This window comes from Nesoenas mayeri, assembly GCF_963082525.1.
Source record: "Nesoenas mayeri genome assembly, chromosome: 3".
Taxonomy (NCBI): Eukaryota; Metazoa; Chordata; class Aves; order Columbiformes; family Columbidae; genus Nesoenas; species Nesoenas mayeri.
In genome coordinates this window covers 48,792,893-48,813,377 of record NC_137544.1, presented here as the reverse complement: position 1 = coordinate 48,813,377, position 20,485 = coordinate 48,792,893, and the positions used below count along the sequence as shown (strand labels likewise).

At 36.6% G+C, this 20,485-nt stretch overlaps 1 protein-coding gene across 1 annotated transcript in view; it reads right to left on the bottom strand.

Annotated features, from left to right (window-relative positions):
- Positions 1-3,649: 3,649 nt before the first annotated feature.
- Positions 3,650-20,485, bottom strand: part of SLC16A10 (solute carrier family 16 member 10) — a gene marked incomplete at both ends in the record, with an annotated part of 66,637 nt that continues 49,801 nt past the window's right edge. Inside the window, 3 exons of the mRNA XM_080342180.1 lie at positions 3,650-3,885; positions 5,053-5,281; positions 7,064-7,207. Of these exons, the coding sequence (XP_080198306.1) occupies positions 3,650-3,885; positions 5,053-5,281; positions 7,064-7,207 (609 nt within the window). The remainder of the gene's footprint in view (positions 3,886-5,052; positions 5,282-7,063; positions 7,208-20,485) is intronic.

Sequence of the window (20,485 nt, the reverse complement as noted above, 5' to 3'; positions counted from 1 at the left end):
CACACACTCTTAATATCAGAGGGTCAGTTCTGACAGAAGAGTTAAGATACCTAAAAGTCATCTCCTACTTCATAGAAACTAGCCTGGTCTATCGGGCTGTGGCTATTGAAAGGTTTAATGCAGGGAAGAAGTTTGTGAAGAGAAGGCTGAAAAGTATAATCCATATCCAATGTGGTGGCCATCAGCTTAGACAACCCAGTGTCTCCAAAGGGAAGGGGGAATGTATGGGAATATATATGCCCAGCCTTTGTGTATGAAGAGCCAAAGGAGAACAAGTCAGTTGTCTACCTCATCTGACACTGAATCTAGCCTGAAGGATGGCCACAGAATGGCTATTGGTGTCTTCGAATGGAGTAAGCAATTTAGTAAGGTCTGTAAGTGGTCACTCAAAGTAAACTTTGGGGAAAAAAAAATGTTAATGCTGAACAGACAAAAAAACCACCCCAGATCTGGATCAAAGAAATTCTAAGAATGTTAATTTCAAGTCTTGGTTTGAGACATGTGCAGGTCTTCCAACATGTAGCCAGAATAAATCCAACAATACTTTTTTATTAATTATACATTGTATGTTGTTGCATAGCTTAGATGCAAATAAGAAGCTGAAGAGTTTGAATTATTTCAGACTCTTTGCTGAACAGAATATAAAGATTTGCAAGGATCTCCTACCTACTGTGTGTCAGCCATACCTAAAATCAACCCCTTGCTCAAAATTAGTCTTGGTTTCAAGATCTGGTGTATGAATTTACAGCATAGAGTAGGACTGGACATTTCACACTGCCATTTAAGTGAACCTCTTTCTACCCAATTTCTTATGAAGCTTCCCCTGAGAACACTTAATGGGAAAAAGGACAAGGATTACTCTGTTTATAGCATGGGAGAGCAATATCTATGAGAAGTACTCTAGAAACTGCTCTCAGGAGAGGGATGCATCTGAATGATTTAAGGGTTTTCTTGACCTAAGCTAGTATTTTAATTTTACAGTCTATTCCCAACAAGATTAAATCTGCCATGAATTACATCATTAAAGTATGAGTTCAGCAGGGTTCCTGTGGACAAGACTTCACATCTAAAATTAAGTTTTGTTACAAAAATTAATTTGCTTTTACTCAGTCAAAGCAAAATTAACATTCAGTGCTTTTCTCTCCCAGTTTTCAGAATAGCAACCATTTCTACATTATGCTGTCATGCTGTTTTTAACATAGTAATCACGCCTGCATGGTTATTCATTCATCATACCCTCTTCCTGCAGTCTGGTTTTGGTTGTGGGTTTTTTTTGTTTTGGTTTGGTTTTAAATGCTGTCCTTCATATTTGTAAGCATAATTTACATGTTTAATTTACATTTGGATTTTTATGTACAAATACATTTTTAAAGGGTATGGCAACAGTTAATCCAAACTATTGCTATACTACTACTTTATCATTTCTAAAACAATTATTTTATATTCTCTCCCAGATAATTGATATAGATACAGAGCAGCAAGTCTGGAAGATGCCACAATTACATCAAGATGTCTGGTCACAATTATTTCAAATTGCATCAGTGCTAAAAAGCAGCCTTGGTTTTGGTGAAAAACATGATGATAACCCATGAAATGTAAGGCCTGCGATGAATACTAATTTTTCATAACAAAGCAATAGGAAAAAAGAGGCTTTCACCACACTTACTCAACATCTTAGCATTACTTAAATATAAGTAATACTAAAAACATCTTCTACAGAAATACTGCACACAAGAACAGCATAAAGCTGCTAACATACTTTTTCTAATGAAGGCAGCATTTTGTAGTCATTTTAATTATCAATACTATGAATATTTTACCGCCGTTTTCAGAACCAGTTAGGAGGTGCAGAAGCACAAATCCCAGAGAACCTAAAGGGACTTCTGTTCCACAAATAGATGTCTGAGATGTTTTCCACCTCCAAGTCCCTCCCATATACCTCTAACATTTTAAGATTCAGTTCTCTTAAATCTCACTCATGTAAACCAGGGCTTTAAATTCTGCAATATAAAAAAAGTATTAGCTTTGGTCTCAAATAATTAGGATGCTTTGCATTATTATATTTAAAGGACATTTTTAAGTTGATAGATGTAAACATTCTAAGCAATAGTATTGGTAGCAATGTTTTATATCACAAATGCACATGGGCTTTCTGAGCTACTACAGCTCTGGACAAAGAAAAGACACTAAAGGTTATAATTCTCAAACAGTGTGCCTTTGAGGTTTATGTAAAGAACAGGTATTGTTACTAATTAAGAAAACATACTTCAACCTGCATTTTGTCTTCAGATCACATTTAGTTTGCTCTTTGCTATGACACTTCTAAACAAGAAAACGAAAGTGATTAGTATTGAATGGACCTGAAATAAATAATGATTAAGTATTCCACTGCATTGCTGATCCATATCCACAAATAAATAGTGTACTTGGAAGTGTTTTATGATAAAAAGCAGTGTTTTCATCTCAAAGTATTATGCTTTCAAATAGTTTTTAGATAAAGAGGTTTTTGGAAATAGCTGCTTGACAAACAGTTCATAATACCTACAAATACCTAAGGGCCATGTTAAGCAAAATATAGGACATGCAAAGACATTTCTTCACATTTGAACAAAATATGGAGCTATATCCTACACACAACACAGCTATAAAAACCTATAATAAACCTGCATGTTCTCTTAGTGCAAAAAACTTTAATTGTTGAATGTCATTTTAATAGCTTGTGTATATATCCATATTAAAAACAATTTATTGCACTTAGAATATATTTTAAAGCTGTCTTGTTTAAGAATAAAAAAGAACCCAAGTACAAAAGAAAAATTTGAAATTTAGTCCAACTCATAATACTGCTCCAAAGTATTACTGTGAGTATAATTTCAAAACTATCAACTATTTGAGATTTAGCTGAAAAAAATTATACATTATACATTAATAGTATTGCCTTTACCAAATATAAAAAAAATCATTCAGCAGTTTTACTTCTGAATGTGTTTGTACTCAGAGCTTAGTTTGTGCATATTCCAAACCTGTGCCCATCAAAAATTTCATCCTTAATGTTTTTTGTTTGGGCTGCTGTGAAAATGTGAATCAATGCAAAACCAGGTGAATGTTTAAGCAAACTGAGCAGGCTGGAGTATTTAGAGAAAATAGGTGTTTAATTTAGCTTTCTAATTATTTCAGCAATAGTTAAGGGAATCAAAAAGATACATATTTGCGTTCATGATATAGAATTTGTAAAAGCCTGTAAAACAGCATGAGAAACTTCAACAAAAAAGAGTCAGAAGTGCTACTACTTTTTCCAGTATAAACACCCACGGGTGTGCCTGCATTGGATGGACCATAAAAGTTATTGAAGAATCCTGGGTCAATGAACCAAAAACATCTTTCACACTCCCAGAAATGGGTTCTGATGAATTAGAAAAATATTCTCTTCACACACTAATGCTACAAAACTTCAAATACCTTGAAAATGTGGCTTGTGATCAAACTTAATGACTCATCAAAAAAAAGTTCAAATATATAAAAGTTTATTATAGCAGTTTTGCAATTTGAGCAATAGTTCAAATCTTCTTTAGCATCATATAGTATCTTCAGCAAAAAAGTACTAGTCTAGCTTCAGTAGAAGGTCAGGCTGGTACAGGAAAAGAGAGCATCAAAAACCAGATTCTGTTTCTTTGACTGGCTTTTCTGTAGTGTCCGACACCAAAGCACTTTCATTTTCCAGCATTTTCTCAGTAGTTTCAACATCAACAGGTTTTGCTCGCTCTTTTAACTTCTGCCGTTCATGGACCCAGGGGATGAAACATAATATAGCTCCGCCAACGAGGGGAGGGACTCCAGCCAGGTAAAATGCAACATCGTAGGTGCCAAGGTGATCACGCAGCAAGCCTGGAAAGACAAAGTCACCACTGATAAATAACTGGGCATTGTGAATCCACAAAACATGTCTTGTCTTTGGATTCAGAAACTTGAGAGCTGGAACAGGTTATTAACCACTAATCTGACTACCTGATGGCCAAATGTAGCTGTATATATAGGTAGAAGGGTGTTCCAGACTTAATTTAAAGACTCCAAGGAATGAAGAACTCAGCCACTCAACCATTTAATTACCACCCATCACTAAAAACCACATACCTTATTTCCTATTTGAATTTGGCTCATTTCAGCTTCTCCAGCATTTGAATCTTGCAATGAATTGGAGAAATTCTCCCTCTTTTGGCAACAGCTGTCTTTGATCAAGGCACCTCAATCTTATTCCAAATATACTGCACATACTGCATTCCTGGAAGCCTCTTAAAGAGTGTGTTTTCCAAGAATTCACTCTAGTTGCTCTCTCAAAACTCCTCCCATTAATCAAATGTTATTTAAGTATTAATAGCTGTGATAGTGTCTCCAGATCAGGACTTGCCTCATCTAGGCTGTTCTAGCTTTAAAATTTTGTTCTTTGTAATACTACATAGTTCATTCAAATCTCACTAAGTATCTTTCAGTAGCACTCACAAGACCTCAGGGTAAATTATGATTGGAAATCAGCAGTGGTAAGGATTGTAGCGTAAGCTATTTTAAGCTCCTAAAGAACTTAAGAGTCTTCATCTTCAAAACCAGTACTTTGTCAAACAGCCTCCCATCAAAGAATGAAAAATGCCAGCGTTCTTGCTTGTAAGAAGCCATTAAAGTGATCAGAGCTGTTATCCTCACAATTGGTTTTGCATGAGCATATTTTGGAGTCCGATTTTCAGATTCCAATCTGGAATCCTTCTATAACACAATCAACAGATAGGGTGTCACCTCAACAGCATGGAAAATATCAGGTCTTCAATCCAACTGGAAGTCCATCTTTCTTTAACATCTGCATAATTTGGTAAAAAAGACTGAAGCAAACTTTAAAGAGTATATTAAATTAATAAGCCACGAACAGCAGTTAAATTCACCATATATTCTGGAGCATGTGCAGAGAAAACTAAATGCACTGCATATGATGTAAGAACAGAAAATACGGCCAAAAGTCATGCAACCAAGGAAACATTTACAGCTACAGCCCATATCTATACTTACCTGCAATGGGTGGACCCACTGTCATAGGTATTGACATGAATCCTAGTAGAAATCCGATGGCCTGGGAGACATCCTGAGCCCCAACAAGTTCAAAGGCAATAGGAGCCATAATGCAAATGAAGCACCCATCAAACAGGCCCATGAAGAGACAGACAGCAACGAGACCTCCAAAGACGTGGCACAGTGGAATCATCATAGACATCAGGCCAATAAAGAAGAATGAGGCCACCTGAACATGACCAAGGAAAAAAAAAAAAATCAAAACATACTACATCAAATCAGCAAAGACACAGAACAGATGAGCTTTATTGCATTTGTAGTGAATTGTCTTCATGTGTTTACTTTAAAATAAATAAGAAGTCTCCATGGGCCACCACCATCAGATGTCATGCAATCAAGATAAAACAAACACATATAACTGTTGTGACATGTGAAGAAATTCCAGTACCCATTTCACAAGTTTTCAAAATGCATTTATAATCAACTGTTTTGCAGTGACTATGTAAGGTCATCTCTTGTGCATCAATGTTTTCTGAAAAGTTACTCTCTGCTCTTTTCACAAATGAAAGCCAAAGGTTTTATAGCTAAAACACTTTAGACTCCTCACTGTTGTAATTTAAGTAAAAATATCAGTATGATGAGTGATTACTTCAGGGTGCTTATATTCAGAGGTGGTATTTGAAAGTCTCATTTCCATTCTTCCACATAAAGGTATCATGCTGTATTCTTATAGCCATGCATACTTAAAGATTTTATATTATAATCTTGGACTGATTTTGGGGGGTTTTGTAAATTAAAGGAATAAAATTTTAAAGTTTTGCTTGTGCAGCTTCTATATATCAGCATAGGAAACCTCAGCAAAAATTAACCTGTTTTTCCTGCTTAAAACTAGGTGAAACCAACAGCACTCAGAAGCATCCTAGTTCATTCCCTAAACAAAAGTTTATGGTTTTCAGTTCTAGCTATTAAAGGAAAAGAATAAAAAAAAGTAGTTTTACTGCAAGTTTGGTATTTGTGCTTTGTAAATCATGTGTGCATCCCAATTCTGCCTTTTCACTTTTTATTGTAATATCGACATTTTTTGAAAGAGTAAAAGTAGGTATTAATCAATGCAAATGAATGAGATACAGTCCCAGTCTATATGATCATGAAATCTAAATTTGTGTAACTATGGCAACAAATACTCCATCTTCAGAGAGTTGTTTCTTTCCTAGGAATTTTTATTTTCAATAATGTAATACAGATGATAGCCATTAGATGTCTCCCTTGTTATGCATTTTGAAAAAACACACACACAATGGTTGATAACATGCAAGTTTAACTAAAAATCTACACTAACACTGCTACTCTCTTGAAAAAATAGGTTTTACATGTGGAGGGGAAAAAAAAGAATGTATATCCTTCTTCATCCCCAAGCTTCAGCATTCCCGGAAGCTGTGACCCTTTCTGCAAGAATTCAATGATCCTTGTGGGTCCCTTCCAACTCGGGGCATTCTATGATTCTATGAAGTAACCCCCTTCATTCAGCAAAATCTCTAACTAAGCACCTCTTATAGTCTTGTGGCTTTACTGGTGTGCACTATGCACAGAACATACTTGACGTCAAATTTTCCCTATCAAAGATCAAGAAAAGAGATCCAAAATCCTTAATGGAGAAACATGGGGGAAAAAAATAAATCTTTCTGCAACCATTATGAAATCATGGAATAAAACAGAAAGAATCTAGAGACTCTCCAAAGGTTTTCTCACTCACATGCTAATGACTAGTAACTTATTTTAGTCTCAGCTGAAAACAGCCAGTAGGTAGTATACATGTTTCCTTAGCATTAAATAAGAAAAAAAATCATTAACTTTGTGCCAAAGGTTCCTATGATCAAAAACCATACACTGGGTTCCCTAGTTTCTCAGATTTGACTCTCCAGTAAGTTAATTCTGCTTACTTAACAGTACTTGAAACCAAAGCCTTCAGAATATTGTTTGCATGTTCCTTCAGAACAGTTTGAAGACGTACCTGTAAATAGACTTTTTTTGCACCAGGAATATAATCTGCAACTCTGCCAAAGATCAGTCTGCCAACTCCTGAAGTAATGCCCAGACACAGCAGCAGCACTTCTTCTGGCACACTGTCACCAAATCTGTCTTTTACATGCTTCATCTGTTTAAAAAGAAGGTTGAGAAAATAAACTGGCTTTAGAGTTAAAAGGAAGATAAACCTTAGATAACTTGAGTTAAATAGAAATAATCTGTGAATCTCAGACTTACAAATATGGCTACAAGTAGTCTACTAACTTACTCTGCTTTTACAGATTTTTAGAATAAGTTTTGCACTGGCTTATCAGTAGTAAGCGCAATACAATAAAACCAATCAGAAAACATGTTTCTTTATTGACAATTAATGAATGCAAGAAAACAACAAGGCTGTATCTAATACCAAGAAAACTGAAGAGAACCCTGAAGAGAACCCAGAAGGATTCTCCCCAACCACTTTTAATTTACTACTCAGAGATATAAAATAATGCAGAAAACACAGAAGATGTCTAGAACTGGTGGCTTCACTGGCTGGGACACACTCTCAGGTCTGAAGGTGATGCACAAGTATCACTACAGTACTGTTCCGAGCATTAAGACATGAGATACACACCACCAAACTTATAGGATATCCCAGGGCAAGAGCAAGAAGCATGGGGCAGAGAGCCAGAGGCCAGAAAGTGCAAGAAGGAGGTGCCCTCCAGACTGTCTCATCCTGACATCCATGGTCACCATGACATTCAAGGGCAAGGAGGAAGAGGAGCAGGAACCACCTGCAGTGCCAAACACACCAGCAAGTGCTTCCAGGAGAGGTTGCAGCTACAGCAGCGACAAATGGTAGAATGATTTATCAGCCACTTCAATGTAAAGAACTAAAGGAACTGACCAAAAATTCTGACAATAGACCATCAGCTACTATGTGATGAACTACCAGTATCAGTAACTGACTTCCAAGTCATGTTAAAATATATATATTCTTTGTTTCTTTCCACATTGGTTGTCGGTGAATATTTTTTTAAAATCAACCATGAAGATCAGAAATTACCCCATAAGACAGATTTGTTGCACAATCACTTTTTTGAAACACACTTGGCAAGAGCAAATATGCCAAAGGGGCTTTAGATGTAGAAGTCATTTGCATAGTCCTGCCACCTGTGCTCATAACTAATTCCAAACAAGAAGCTGTAAAGACTCAGAGGTGAGAAGCAACAAACAGAAGAAACTGATACGTGAGGGAGACAAAGGAACCACAGGGCAACAGATCTGGATAGCAAAAGCTGCACAACAATTTTTGTTATTAGTTCTGATCATATAACAACTTCAAACTAGAGAATCCTTATTTTCCTATCTATAAAATGGGAAATTTCAGTTTTAGTAACTACTTCTAGAGCAAAATAGTCACAATGTTCTTTCCTGGCCAGAGTGTTAATACATAAGCAAAGGCTTCTTTTCCAACAAAAACAATATTTCCTGAGTGACAGTGATTTTCTTAAGTACAAAATCAGTTGGCTTTTGTTTATATGTCACAGAAAGTCTATTAAATCTAATATTAATTTGTCCAATATAATTGATTTTGTCTGAAAGGAAAAAAAAATAAGGGTTAGTGGTTTGGGCTTGATTTTAATGAATAACTTCTAACTTCAATTGAAGACAGATGCTTGCTCTATTTTTGAGCATTTTTTTTCCCTTTCCCATTTGGGAACAGAATCTAAACTTTTCTTCTGAAATTATATTTAAACAGAAAAGATAAGTTGTTCTATTTATTCCCTTTCTGTCAAAGGTGAGAACAGGAAAAGCTGACAGTTTTCCCACCCCTACCTTTACATGTCTGTCAGCACCTGCTGGCCCAGCCAGCAAGAGAAGCCAAGGTATTTTCTGCCATTCTTGTCACCTGTTCCATGTTTCTGCAGCCTCTGGCTTGTTTTATTTGCAGAAGTGATTCATGCACTCCCCAGAGGCTTTTCAAGAGGTAAAGCTCTACATCTAGATAACTATCAACCCTGCCTCTGCAACCAAGTTACTGGATTTCTCAAAGCAGCACTCTCAAGTGAAATGCTGTGCTCTCTTAGATCAATGGGGGAATATTGGATCAAATCCACTCCTTAAGCAGGAAAATAATCACTACTCATCTCTTATCTTCAAATATCCAAATCAGTGTCTAGCTTTTTAGCTTTCACTTCTTTTACACACACCATAAAGAAAGCTTCCAATAAGACATGCAGAGAAACTTCTTCCCCAGGAGGACAGTGGCACAGGCTGCCCAGAGACCTCATTCAGTCTCCTTCCTTGGAGGTTTTCCAGACCCAGCTGCACAAAGTCCTGAGCAGCCTGGTCTGGTCTCAGAGCTGACCCTATGACCTTCAACAGCAAACTCAATCTGCAGTAATATAGTCACTAAGTAAGCAGAAAGTAACAGCAGTGTTATTAACGGAATATTTGCAAATACAGTGATTCAGGATTAATTCAGTGCTGCAAGTGCTAACTCACTATGGACTTAGAGTCATTTATTGTAACTATAGGTTAAATACATTTATTTATGATGAAGTACTTAAAACAAAGTTCAGATTTCCACAGATTTTAACTGATAAACTTTCTCAAGAAATCCCAGGATGGGCAATTACTTGTGAACCTTCTCAGGCAGGATCTCATGCATTAATGCTCTTGTCATTGCAGAACAATATAGGCTATAATTATGTGACTCTTTAGGCAGTATCTACAGCAGTCAAATGGGGACCCACAGGCACACAGCAGCACGTTGAAGGTCAAAGCATTTTCCTGTGGGTGTTGCCTGTTCCCAGTAATGCAGCTAGCTCTTCCCTCATTAGAGCTGTGTGCATGCTGAATTGCAGGGTTTGATTTTTCCAAGTGTAGAAAAGGCCTTTAACTTTGCCTGAGCCAACCAGTACAAGATTTTTCAGACTGGCATGGCTTCGTTGCTATTTAAAGTAAGTTCTCTTTGTACAATCCAATTTTCCAAATCAAGACAGACAGACACAATATAACAGAACACATCCCTGGCACCAGCATTTTACCTTGTACTCTTGCTCTCTCTTATCAGGGTAATGCATACAAACACAGATCTTACTATCCACATTCTTATTATTGTTGGGGCGAGACTAGGGGAAATATTGGCTGCTTGGTAATAGCTGGAATGCTTTCAGATATACTGCCTTTGCCAACCTCTCTCCATCCAACCAAGACCCAGAATTTGCCAAGATCTTCCATTCAATGCACACGCATTTCAGTTACAGTCATGCACTAAATCAAAGATAGATCAATCTGAGCATAGCTCTGACTCCTTTTTCCAAACACAAAGAACCTACATCTGAAAGAAGATGTAATGAACTAGTAAGAAATAATTCTCTGTCAACTGCTTTTCTCCTGCGTATATTCCATTTTGGGAATTCCCAATCAAGTAAAGCTATAGTACGCTAAACACAATGCAATCTCTCACAGAAAGAGACGGCCAGCAGCAATATATAACCTAGAAAACTTTAAGCACATAGAAAACAGCACTTTCTTCAAGTCCTGATGTCTGACACTATCCTTAGGCTGGTTCTGAACAAAGAGTACTGCTGATATCATTTGTAAATTGGAGATACTCTTCCTAACTGCTCCAAATTCAAAGAGATGAGGGGAGTTCCTTTGATATTGATTTGTCTTTTCCAGACAAGAAAAGAAAGAGGATAGCCTGCACAAGCTTTTTATTCTTCATGCTTTCTACAAATGCATTAGTTCTATAGAAATCCAAGTAAAACTGTGCTTCCTTGGAACACAGAGTGGTGAGCTGTGCCTGTTAAGTAACAAAGATGAACCTTTGCATGCAGTGTCAGATGGGTCTGAAACAACCTTACAGGCGAAAAACTGCCATCAGAGACTGAATCTATCATAGGGCTTATGGTATGGAATCTGCTCTGAGGTAAGAGCACTTGTTTTTTTCAGTACTAATTGGCCCTTTTAGCATTGCAACAATTTTAAATCCAGACACCCCAAAGAATTCTAGACTAGTGTAAAGTATCAGACAGCCATCAATCTGGACATGGCAGTACCTCCACAATATATCTATTTATTACTACTGTGGCCTTCAAAAACCCATTCAGTATTCTTAGTAAGCACAATGGCCTTGTCATTACATCACTCAGATTTTTTTTTTTTCCCCAAGCTGTAAGTGCAAGAAAGGCAAAAGACAAAAATAATCTAAGTGCATGTCCAAGTAAGGGTATTTGCAACTGACAGGACACAAATGGAGTGGTATATGCTGAAAAAAAAAATATATACTGGTGCTCATCTTCAAGACTACAATTAAATCTCCAATATTTCAGAAAACTAAAAGCTTAGGTTTACTTCACATATCTCTTGAGAAAAGAACAGCCTTACAGAAAACATTTGGATCTTTCTGTGCTGTTAGTGCCATCACATAGCAGCCTCCATTCAATAAACAAGTCAACCACAAGCCTGAAACAAGCCAACTCCTTCAATGACCTTGGAAAAAAGATTACTTTTTGCCTTGATAAACATATATCAAGAACTTTGCAGTGAACTGTGCTGGAAGACTGAATGCTCCAGGATGTGCTGCAAAACAGAGCATACCGTAACTCTGGGCAAATCACTCTTCATTCTCTAACATAAGGATTCGCCATAAATGGGAGGAAGGGTACGGAGTGGGCAGAAATCACAGAAAGACAGTTGGCTGGCAGAACTGTATGAAGATTATCCAATGCAAATACATTTCTGGTCCAGACTCCACCAAAGCAGCTTTTACTGATGAACCAAAACTAGCAAACAAACCATTAAGTCCTGACTCGTGAACATCTACTGGAACAATGTTCTTCATGTTAAGTTACATGAAATAGCATTACTAACATGTAATGCAGATCCATTAAGGGAGTGCCATCATTCTGAGATGTACACAGCAGTATTTTTTAGAAATTAAGTGTCTTCACATGACAAAAATATACATATATACACATTCAAGATAATTCCTGTTTACATACTTGTCACAACAGTGATACTTCCTCTTTCTGTCTCTGGTCAATTTAATCTACGTAATGAACAAGGAGAGAATTAAAGAGACAAGGCGATTATTACATTACAACCAGAAAAATTTCTCTTACTCCATTAAGTAAAGCAGATTAAACAAAATAATCCATGCATCATGAAGATTCAGAACAAGTACAAGCTGAATTTTTTAAGTAAAACCTGTTGACAGTTTAACTGTGAAGCCTATTTAATATAAACAAAGGTTCAGAATTCACATTAGATTAATAAAAACTCAGGCTGATATAGTTAAAATCTTTTTTTCCCCGAAGTAGCTAGTCCTTAAGAAATTTGCCCTAAAAATGGGGAAAAAGTAAAATCTCAGAGCTGTTAAGAGTTATCTTTGAGAGTATGTGAAAGATAAGTCACCTCAGAGATCAAAACAGGCAACTGACAACATAAAACTTAAATTGGAAAAAAACAAGTCAATGGTTGTTAACCAATAAACAGTTTTTTATACTTAGAGTCACAAATGCTGATCATTTTTAAAGCAATTAAACCAGTTCTCAGATCTTGAGAGTGTGATGCCAATTAGTAGGCTTGAAAGACATTCAGGGAATAGTACAAGAAAGTACACTGGGGCCTGAGAAAAGCCCAAAGCATGGGGGATGACCCCTACACTGCTACACAAGAAAGTCTATGACTTCTGCTCTTTCCCTCTGCTGCTCCACTCAGTGTCTCAGGATATTTGCAGCTCCCATCCTCCAGCAGTAGCTCCTGGAGGTGCCAGCAGATACCAGATCCCATTGCAGCCACTAGAGACAGCATAAAGAGATGGGCACAAGGATACTGGTGGGATTGGTGTGGGTTGGGTGGCAACAGCAAGACAGATTGAGCACACTCATGTTTAGGGAACCTCACAGGAACTGCAAACAAGGATAAGGAATAAAGCCAGGGGATATGTAAGAACTGAAGTGTTACATATACTTGAGTATTGAGAGTTAAACTGTCAAATAACTTACCCCCTTTAAGCATTTTTAAAGTAGATTCTCATTTGTGACTACAACCCACAACTTAGCTTTAGTTCTGTCTGTTCCTTGTGGCCCTAAAGCAGTGTTTCCTGGGCTTGTCTTATTCCTAAAACTAACTAGCCACTGTGTCAAAAATTATCTACTATCAGCAAGTCCTAGAGAGTTATGGGTCAGTCACATCAACTTGAATTCCCAGAATAACAGCAGAGAAGGAAACAAAACCAGAACTATTTATAAAACTCTAGTTTATAGTACCATCATGAGCCAAGGATGAATGTAGATCTAAAAAAAAAAAAAAAAAATCTAATTCCTCTCTATTACAGGGTATATACCAAACATTGACAACAGAGGGAAGGACAGATGTAACAAATCTTAACCTTGGCTAGTGTTTTGATATTCTCTCAAACATAACAATTCTTATAAACCAGTTTGGAATACATGACTTAAAAGGAACAACTGTAAAGATGAGTGTTCTGCCTTTGGAAAAGCTATTTTTAAAGATTAGTTAGTGATTGCAAAATGTAAGATGATTGCCAAAGAAGGCTCTGTAAAAACCTGCCCAAATGTACTAGTATTTAACACTTTCATTAATGATATGGACAGTAAAATAGAGACTGCAGTTGTTAAACTTGCAAATAACATCAAATGATGAGTATTGCAGGTACTGTAAAGGAAAAGACTGGAATTCAGAATTATCTTGACAACCTGGTATCTCAGTCAATAGTGTGAAATAAATGATTAATTTCCATTAAAACATTATGAGGTAAATAATATTCAAGAAACACTACACAAGATAAAAATCAGATGCAAGAATAGAAGATGAAAGAATGATCTCACAGCAGCTCTTTAGAAAAGGAACTGAAAGTTCAGTAGGCTGAACTTCAGCATGTTCTAATAATACCACCATATTACAAAAGTAATGGAATACATCAATTTACAACATGTGACTTTCACATACTGCTCAGTACCAGTAAGGCCTCAGCTGAATTATTATGTCCTATTTTGGACATTACTCATTAAAGACATGGACCACATGTACAGAATCCAAAAGAAATATCTACCAATAAGGAGAAATCTGAAAAACATGACTGAAGAAAAATTCAAAAATATTTTAGAAGGTCCTTTTCCAAAGTTAAGTCTGTGCTCAAAAAACTGTGTAAATTGGATAAAGTACTGGAATACCTCCGGTTTTCTATAATTCATGAAGTGATTTGATAGATGTCTTAGTACAGTCACAAATACATACTTATTGAGTGTTATAACTTGAAAACTTATTTTAAACTCTAGTTTGGTAAAACTCTGCTACACATTTGATTAAAAGTAACCTTATGACTGAAGGAGGCAATTGTCTGACATCATCAATTTTAGAAGTAGAACGTAAGTCACTGTTTTCCAATCATTGTGGCATTTACTGATGTGATAAAGTGTTATCAGGTTATAAATTATGTAATTACAACTGAGCATATTATATGCTATGCTATGATTAAGAAATTATCGAATAGCAAAACAATGGATTAAGATATCCTGTACAAATACACAACATAACAGGAAAACACTAACCACTGATGATTAACATTGTATGCACCAGACTTTGGCTAATTGTTATAAACACAATTTAAGACAGATTTTTCAAAGCAGGTAACAGAAGTGAAGCAACTAAAACCTAATATAGTAAGTTCATCTTTATAGTATTAAATTAAAAGCTTATAGTATGGATTAATTTTATTTAGCATACTCAAGTGAAATTTTCATACGAGTTTGCTGCTACACATCCAGTTTAGTCCTCAACTTTAAAAAAAACACATCTGTTGTACTATTCTGTCTAGTGATAATGCCTTGGCCTTGACTTCCAAACAACTATGGTCAACCTTCATTACCCTAGCTTAAAAAAAAAATTAAAAATACTGAGAAGGGGAATATAACAGCATATGCTATTTGTCCAGAAAGAAGTGCAAAGATATGCTAACAAAAGTGATTTTTTTAAAAAACTAAAAATTACTATAGTTACTTCAGTTAAATACCTTATTTCCTTCCTTATTTTTGCCTAAATTAGACATTGCTGGAAATATCACAAATTTTATAGAAAACATATATTCAGCTTCTGAAAATTCAGTTCAGCAAAGCTGAAGGTAAGCTTACAGTTGACTGTATGAGAGGACATGCAGGACTGTGTATTAACCAATTAAACGAAGCAGTAAATGGAAAAAGGTGAGGGCTAACACCCTTATAATGCAATAATCAAGACCTTTATTACAGTATTGTGTTAGCTATAGCATTTACATGTCACAAAAGGATGTCTTCTCACTGCTGAAGATGTCTGCCTTAGCCAGCCTTCCAACCTGATTTAAAAAAACAAAAGATTCTTTGAGACCCTGATGCTCCAAATTGCTCTCTGGAGAAGCTTCTTATTCTTCAGACCACAAGGAATAGTCAGTCAAACTGAGGGCCTTCAAGTCAAGCAAGGTCAGTGCCCCTCAGCATGAAAAACATTTTGAAAGACAGCTACAAGACTGACTCAAGGTCTGTGGAATCTGTCATACTGAAAACCCTATCCAAAGAGCTCATGTGCTGTAGCTACTCAGACAGGAAAATAACAAACAAACACTGGAAGATGGACTAAGATCAGAATGAAAGTGTTTATTTGCATCAGTGAAAGTAATTAGCCAGGAACAAAAAGCTTTTGTAAAAGCATGGGCTTCCATTTTAAAAAATAATGGTGTTACCTCAAGTAAATTTTAGAACTAACCAGTAGAAGTAGCAGTAAGATTATGAGACAAGATTGTTCAACTCATCTGCATGAAAAGAAGCTAGCTTATTACAGCAGCCTCTTCTAAAATCTATGTTCATAAATATAGTATTTCTTACTTATCTTTAAGAGCAACACAATAAGCAAATAACTTGGGACTGAACTGGTTAGTAAAAGAAGGATTCATTCATCTACCTACATGTTACAACACTACCGTCATCTTGTAAGACAGGTTGACTTCCTTACTCCACAAGAGAATTTGTGCTACTTTTACCACGTCTCTCACACCTCAACTCTTTAAACCATAGGACTTCGGTGAGTAAAAAGCAAAATATACACTCTTAAGCCTTTATTCAGCTGCCACAATTTTGATGGTATCCATAACACTTCAGTATTAGAGACCTACTAGTGGACATGCTCATAATCTCCTCAGCTTTGACAGAGCTGGGTGAAGTGCCTCATTCTACTGGGAAACACAGAAGAAAACTCTCAAAAGAATCCCAATTTTAGATGAAAGTCACAAATACACTGCCAAATATCTACCAGATCAGGGCCCAGAGAAATTGAATCAAGTAGTCATACTTTCATATAAAGACAGCAAAAATATGATGATTATAGTCTTCTCTCCTCATACTGAGATATAGCTCTTAAGATACAGACACTTCTGTTCAGTTTTCCTTCCTGCCTGTAGCAATCCAAACCCACCTCTCTTTTCCTAGGAAATATTCCACCCAGTAGTAATGACAAATTAACTCAATCGTAAGAAAAGCACCTGAAAAATAGCTCACAGTTTGACAATTACTGGCAATCAAATGGAAAGAGCTATGTTCCAAGAATTTCTCAAAGAAAAACTCAAAATACATTGAAAGAAATTCACAAGTCTGGAGAGAATTTTAAAAAACAAGGAGGGTTTCTATGCAGCTCTTCTCTGAAGAAAAACTGGACACAAAAACTGGTCTGCATATGAGTGAAGAAAGGTCATTCACTTGATTTTGGTGATTAGTTTTCTTTACTCTGTATGAGGATAGCAGGAAAAAACAACTGAACACAGGCTTCTGGGCACTTGTGCAGCTTGAAAAGTTTAGTTCAGATCAAGATGCTTTAAGCATCCAAAGACAGGAGGCTGAGATTACCACTGAAATAGCATCTTCAAAAAAACCAAAAAGATAATACACTTTACAATTTAATATGACTTTGAATATGCTTTGTTTGCTATTAGAATAGTTTGTTATGCAAGGTACATTAAATAGTGTTCTGTTAGAGTGATACAAAGGAAACCAATGTTAACTCAGACCATTCAATTCACTAGTAATGCGTACACCTGAGGAAGACTGTTTTGCTCTTATCCTTCAACATCTTATGATTTGTATCTGAGTATACCTGCTACCTAAAATATTTTTTGTAAATTTTCATTTACTGCCAAAAAATAAAAGGAGGAAAATGTTTTATTTTTCTCAGTTTCTATTCTTTCTGTACTTAAGATTTTTATTCCTCTCCAATACTTACTTGGAAAACATAGTTTAAATATGCTTTCATAATAATTACAAGTATAAAGTAGGAAATTTTCTTTTCCCACACCACCTCAATGTCAAAAGTGGACAATCTAGCCAAGAATAAATATTGCCAGATGAACATTGAAGAATACTGGGCAATAAATGGGTACACAGGATAACTACAGAAGTGGATAAAGGGGGAAAATTTCACTAACCTGAGCAGCCAAACTGTATACTTACTGTTCATCATCATGCTTTGCACTCAGACAAAGGACAGCATTTCTATCTGTGCTTCTATTTGTCTCCACTGGGGAATCCAGGGACATAAGTCTTAAAGGGAGGAGAGAGGTGCAGGATTAGGACTGTACACAGAGAATGCACAACCTGAAGAGCTTCACCTGCTGCAAGGTGTGAAACTCCTTTTCCTGGGGCTCCTCGAGCAGGTGCATGTCCCACTGCAGAGAACACAAAGCAACTGCTGCCATCTATGTGGAGGTGACCACTCTTGCAAAGATAGCAACTGAAACACTGGTTTCTCAAATAAGGTGTGAATCTATGATGTCACACCTGACAACATTTAGGGGCACAACATTGGAGGGGGGCTTGAAGAGTTACAAAAATATTTATAAGTAATGTAACAGATGATGACAGGGGTCTTTTCAGGCAGAACATCAACTACTGCAGTGAGATTCATCCTGACTATCCTATAGCAGTTCAGAAATAGCAGCTCAGATCTGCTTGGAGAATCCTGGATCATTTCTATACCCTTCCTACGTTCCAGTATAATAATTCTTAATGACCCAAAACTTTTACTTGGGGAGGGTAACATTTACAAGCAAAAAATGACTATTTTTCTGAATGGGCAAAATAGAGAGACTCTTGTCCTGAATAAATAAGGCCTTTCAGAAACTGAGTATATAGAAGTGAATAGTTTTCAAAGTACATACCAAGAATTTCAAATAAGTTCCTAGATAACCTGTGGGTACAGAGGATCTCATAAGAGCTTGGCTTTTCATTTCTCCAAGTTGATTGTACAGGAAGACAGTTTTTATTGGCACATATTCTAGTGGCTGAAGGTTCAAACACTGAATTTGCACAACAGAATCTGATCTCTTATTAAGAAAAACAAGGCACATCACTGAGGGAGGAATGGGTAGCGACAAGTCAAAAGAACTGGCTGATTAAAAACAGAGCAGAAGGACAGATCATCTTGGTCCAATTTAAGAGAGTAGTTCAAGGTGACAACAGCTGTAGAATAGTTAAATCACTTTAAGGCAAGGATCTTACACTAGAGGGCAGAGGGACAATCAAATCTGGCAACAAAAATCTGCATCATATCAGCCAGTCTCCTGTTCACTATGTTGTTACTAAAGTGAAGAAAAAATACTTTTATCTAAAGAACCAGAACAAAATGGACATTCCAGAAAAAGATAGTAAGTATAGGCAAGTAGACAGCACTATCTTTTTGTTCAATGACAGATTATGTGGGCGTAGCACTAGACCAAACAACTTTCAAGTAAACACGGAAGATCTGGAAACAAACTACACCACACAGAGGACATACTAATATTTATCTGAACTGATTTTGTGATGCAGCCTAGAAAATGAGTTTGTTTATATGCATTTAAGAGTTCTTATGACTAACAAAGTGCTTTAGAGAGATTTCACCTCCATGCCCCTCCTAGGAATAAAAATGTATGACTTGTTAAGATGGTGACAATTCTGGATACAGTTTAAGCTTTCATCTGAGAAGCAGACCACATAAATGATTTAGCTTTTAAGTGCCCATCATCTATTCTGATGAGATACATCTGAAATACATTGCTTTAATGCTTCCCTATACTGCAGAGGGACCATGACTTCTCTCCAGTAACAGAAAATAGAATTGCAGTATTGCCAATAGCTATCTTTAAGCCCAGAGATTGTCTGGAGAACAAATTCAGTAGTTCTGAAAGACAGTTTACATTTTGAGAGCACTGTATCTGACACTAAAACCAAAACCAGTGAGTTTCCCTCAGTGAAACAGGTGCCCTGGATGTCAAAAGGAGGTCCCTCACAGACACTTACTAGATTCTTGTAGAATTTCAAGAAGGCAGAAGTGTATATATTAAAAAATACCACCCTATGGAACAGGCCCACCTTCAACAGCCAATGTGCTCACAGATGTAGCCTGGCATGCAGCACATGTACATTTTCACTGTTGTGTTTTATTCTGCTAACCTGAACAGACTCCAGAATTCACTGGTATGCCCTTACAAGTGTGGAAACCAAATAGACCACTATAACTTTCATTATGCCAAGGGAAAAGGTTTGACTTCAAAGGGTTTAAAAACACTATTGAGCTCTTTGATCAAGTTTCAAAATATTTCACTACTAAAAACTTTCTGTAGAGAAGATCTATATTAATCAGCTACCTCAAAGACCTTAGTTAAAATCCTCAAAACTCTCAATAATTCAAATGACAACGGCTCTGGTATTGTCAATGGTTTTGACATAAAAGTTAACATAACACAAGCTAAGGAACTTGAAAAATGTGGTAATGTAATGAAAAAGTCACAAAGTTAAAACAAATGTAATTGAGAGACTGGATCTTAACTTCAGTTTACAGATTAAGAGCTTTCCCCAAACCTCCTCTTTTTTGGGGGATAAAAGCAAGTAATTTTCTATTTCCCAGGAAACTTCCTATTGTAAAAAATACCATTGGAATTACTGGCCTGGTAAGAATGCACTGGTACTTCTTCCCAGCCCTTCCCAAAGTCTATGAAAAGAGGAGGCAGCTAAACCGATTACCTTCACGCAACATGTAATAATGCAGAGAGCAAGAAACTCCTACAAATTCTTCCAAACAATGTATCCCTGGTTTTCATTCAGAAAAAGCACAGCACTTCAGAGGACATATTCACAGGGGTATATTACTTCCCAGTGAAAAAACAGCTACTGAGTGTCCACTGCTGGCAGCCAGGCTTCTTTAGGGGCTAAACCTTCACTTCTGTTACAAAGTTTTCCCAAGAATCTGAAAATGCAGTTTACCAGCAGAGCCAGCAAATCTCACTCAAGTAAAATGCTATCAGAGCCTGAGTCTGTAGCCAACAATGGTTCTGTGGCTGCCGTTTCTTTTTGGAATACCTTTTTACCTGGCCAAATGCCTGGAAGCCTCT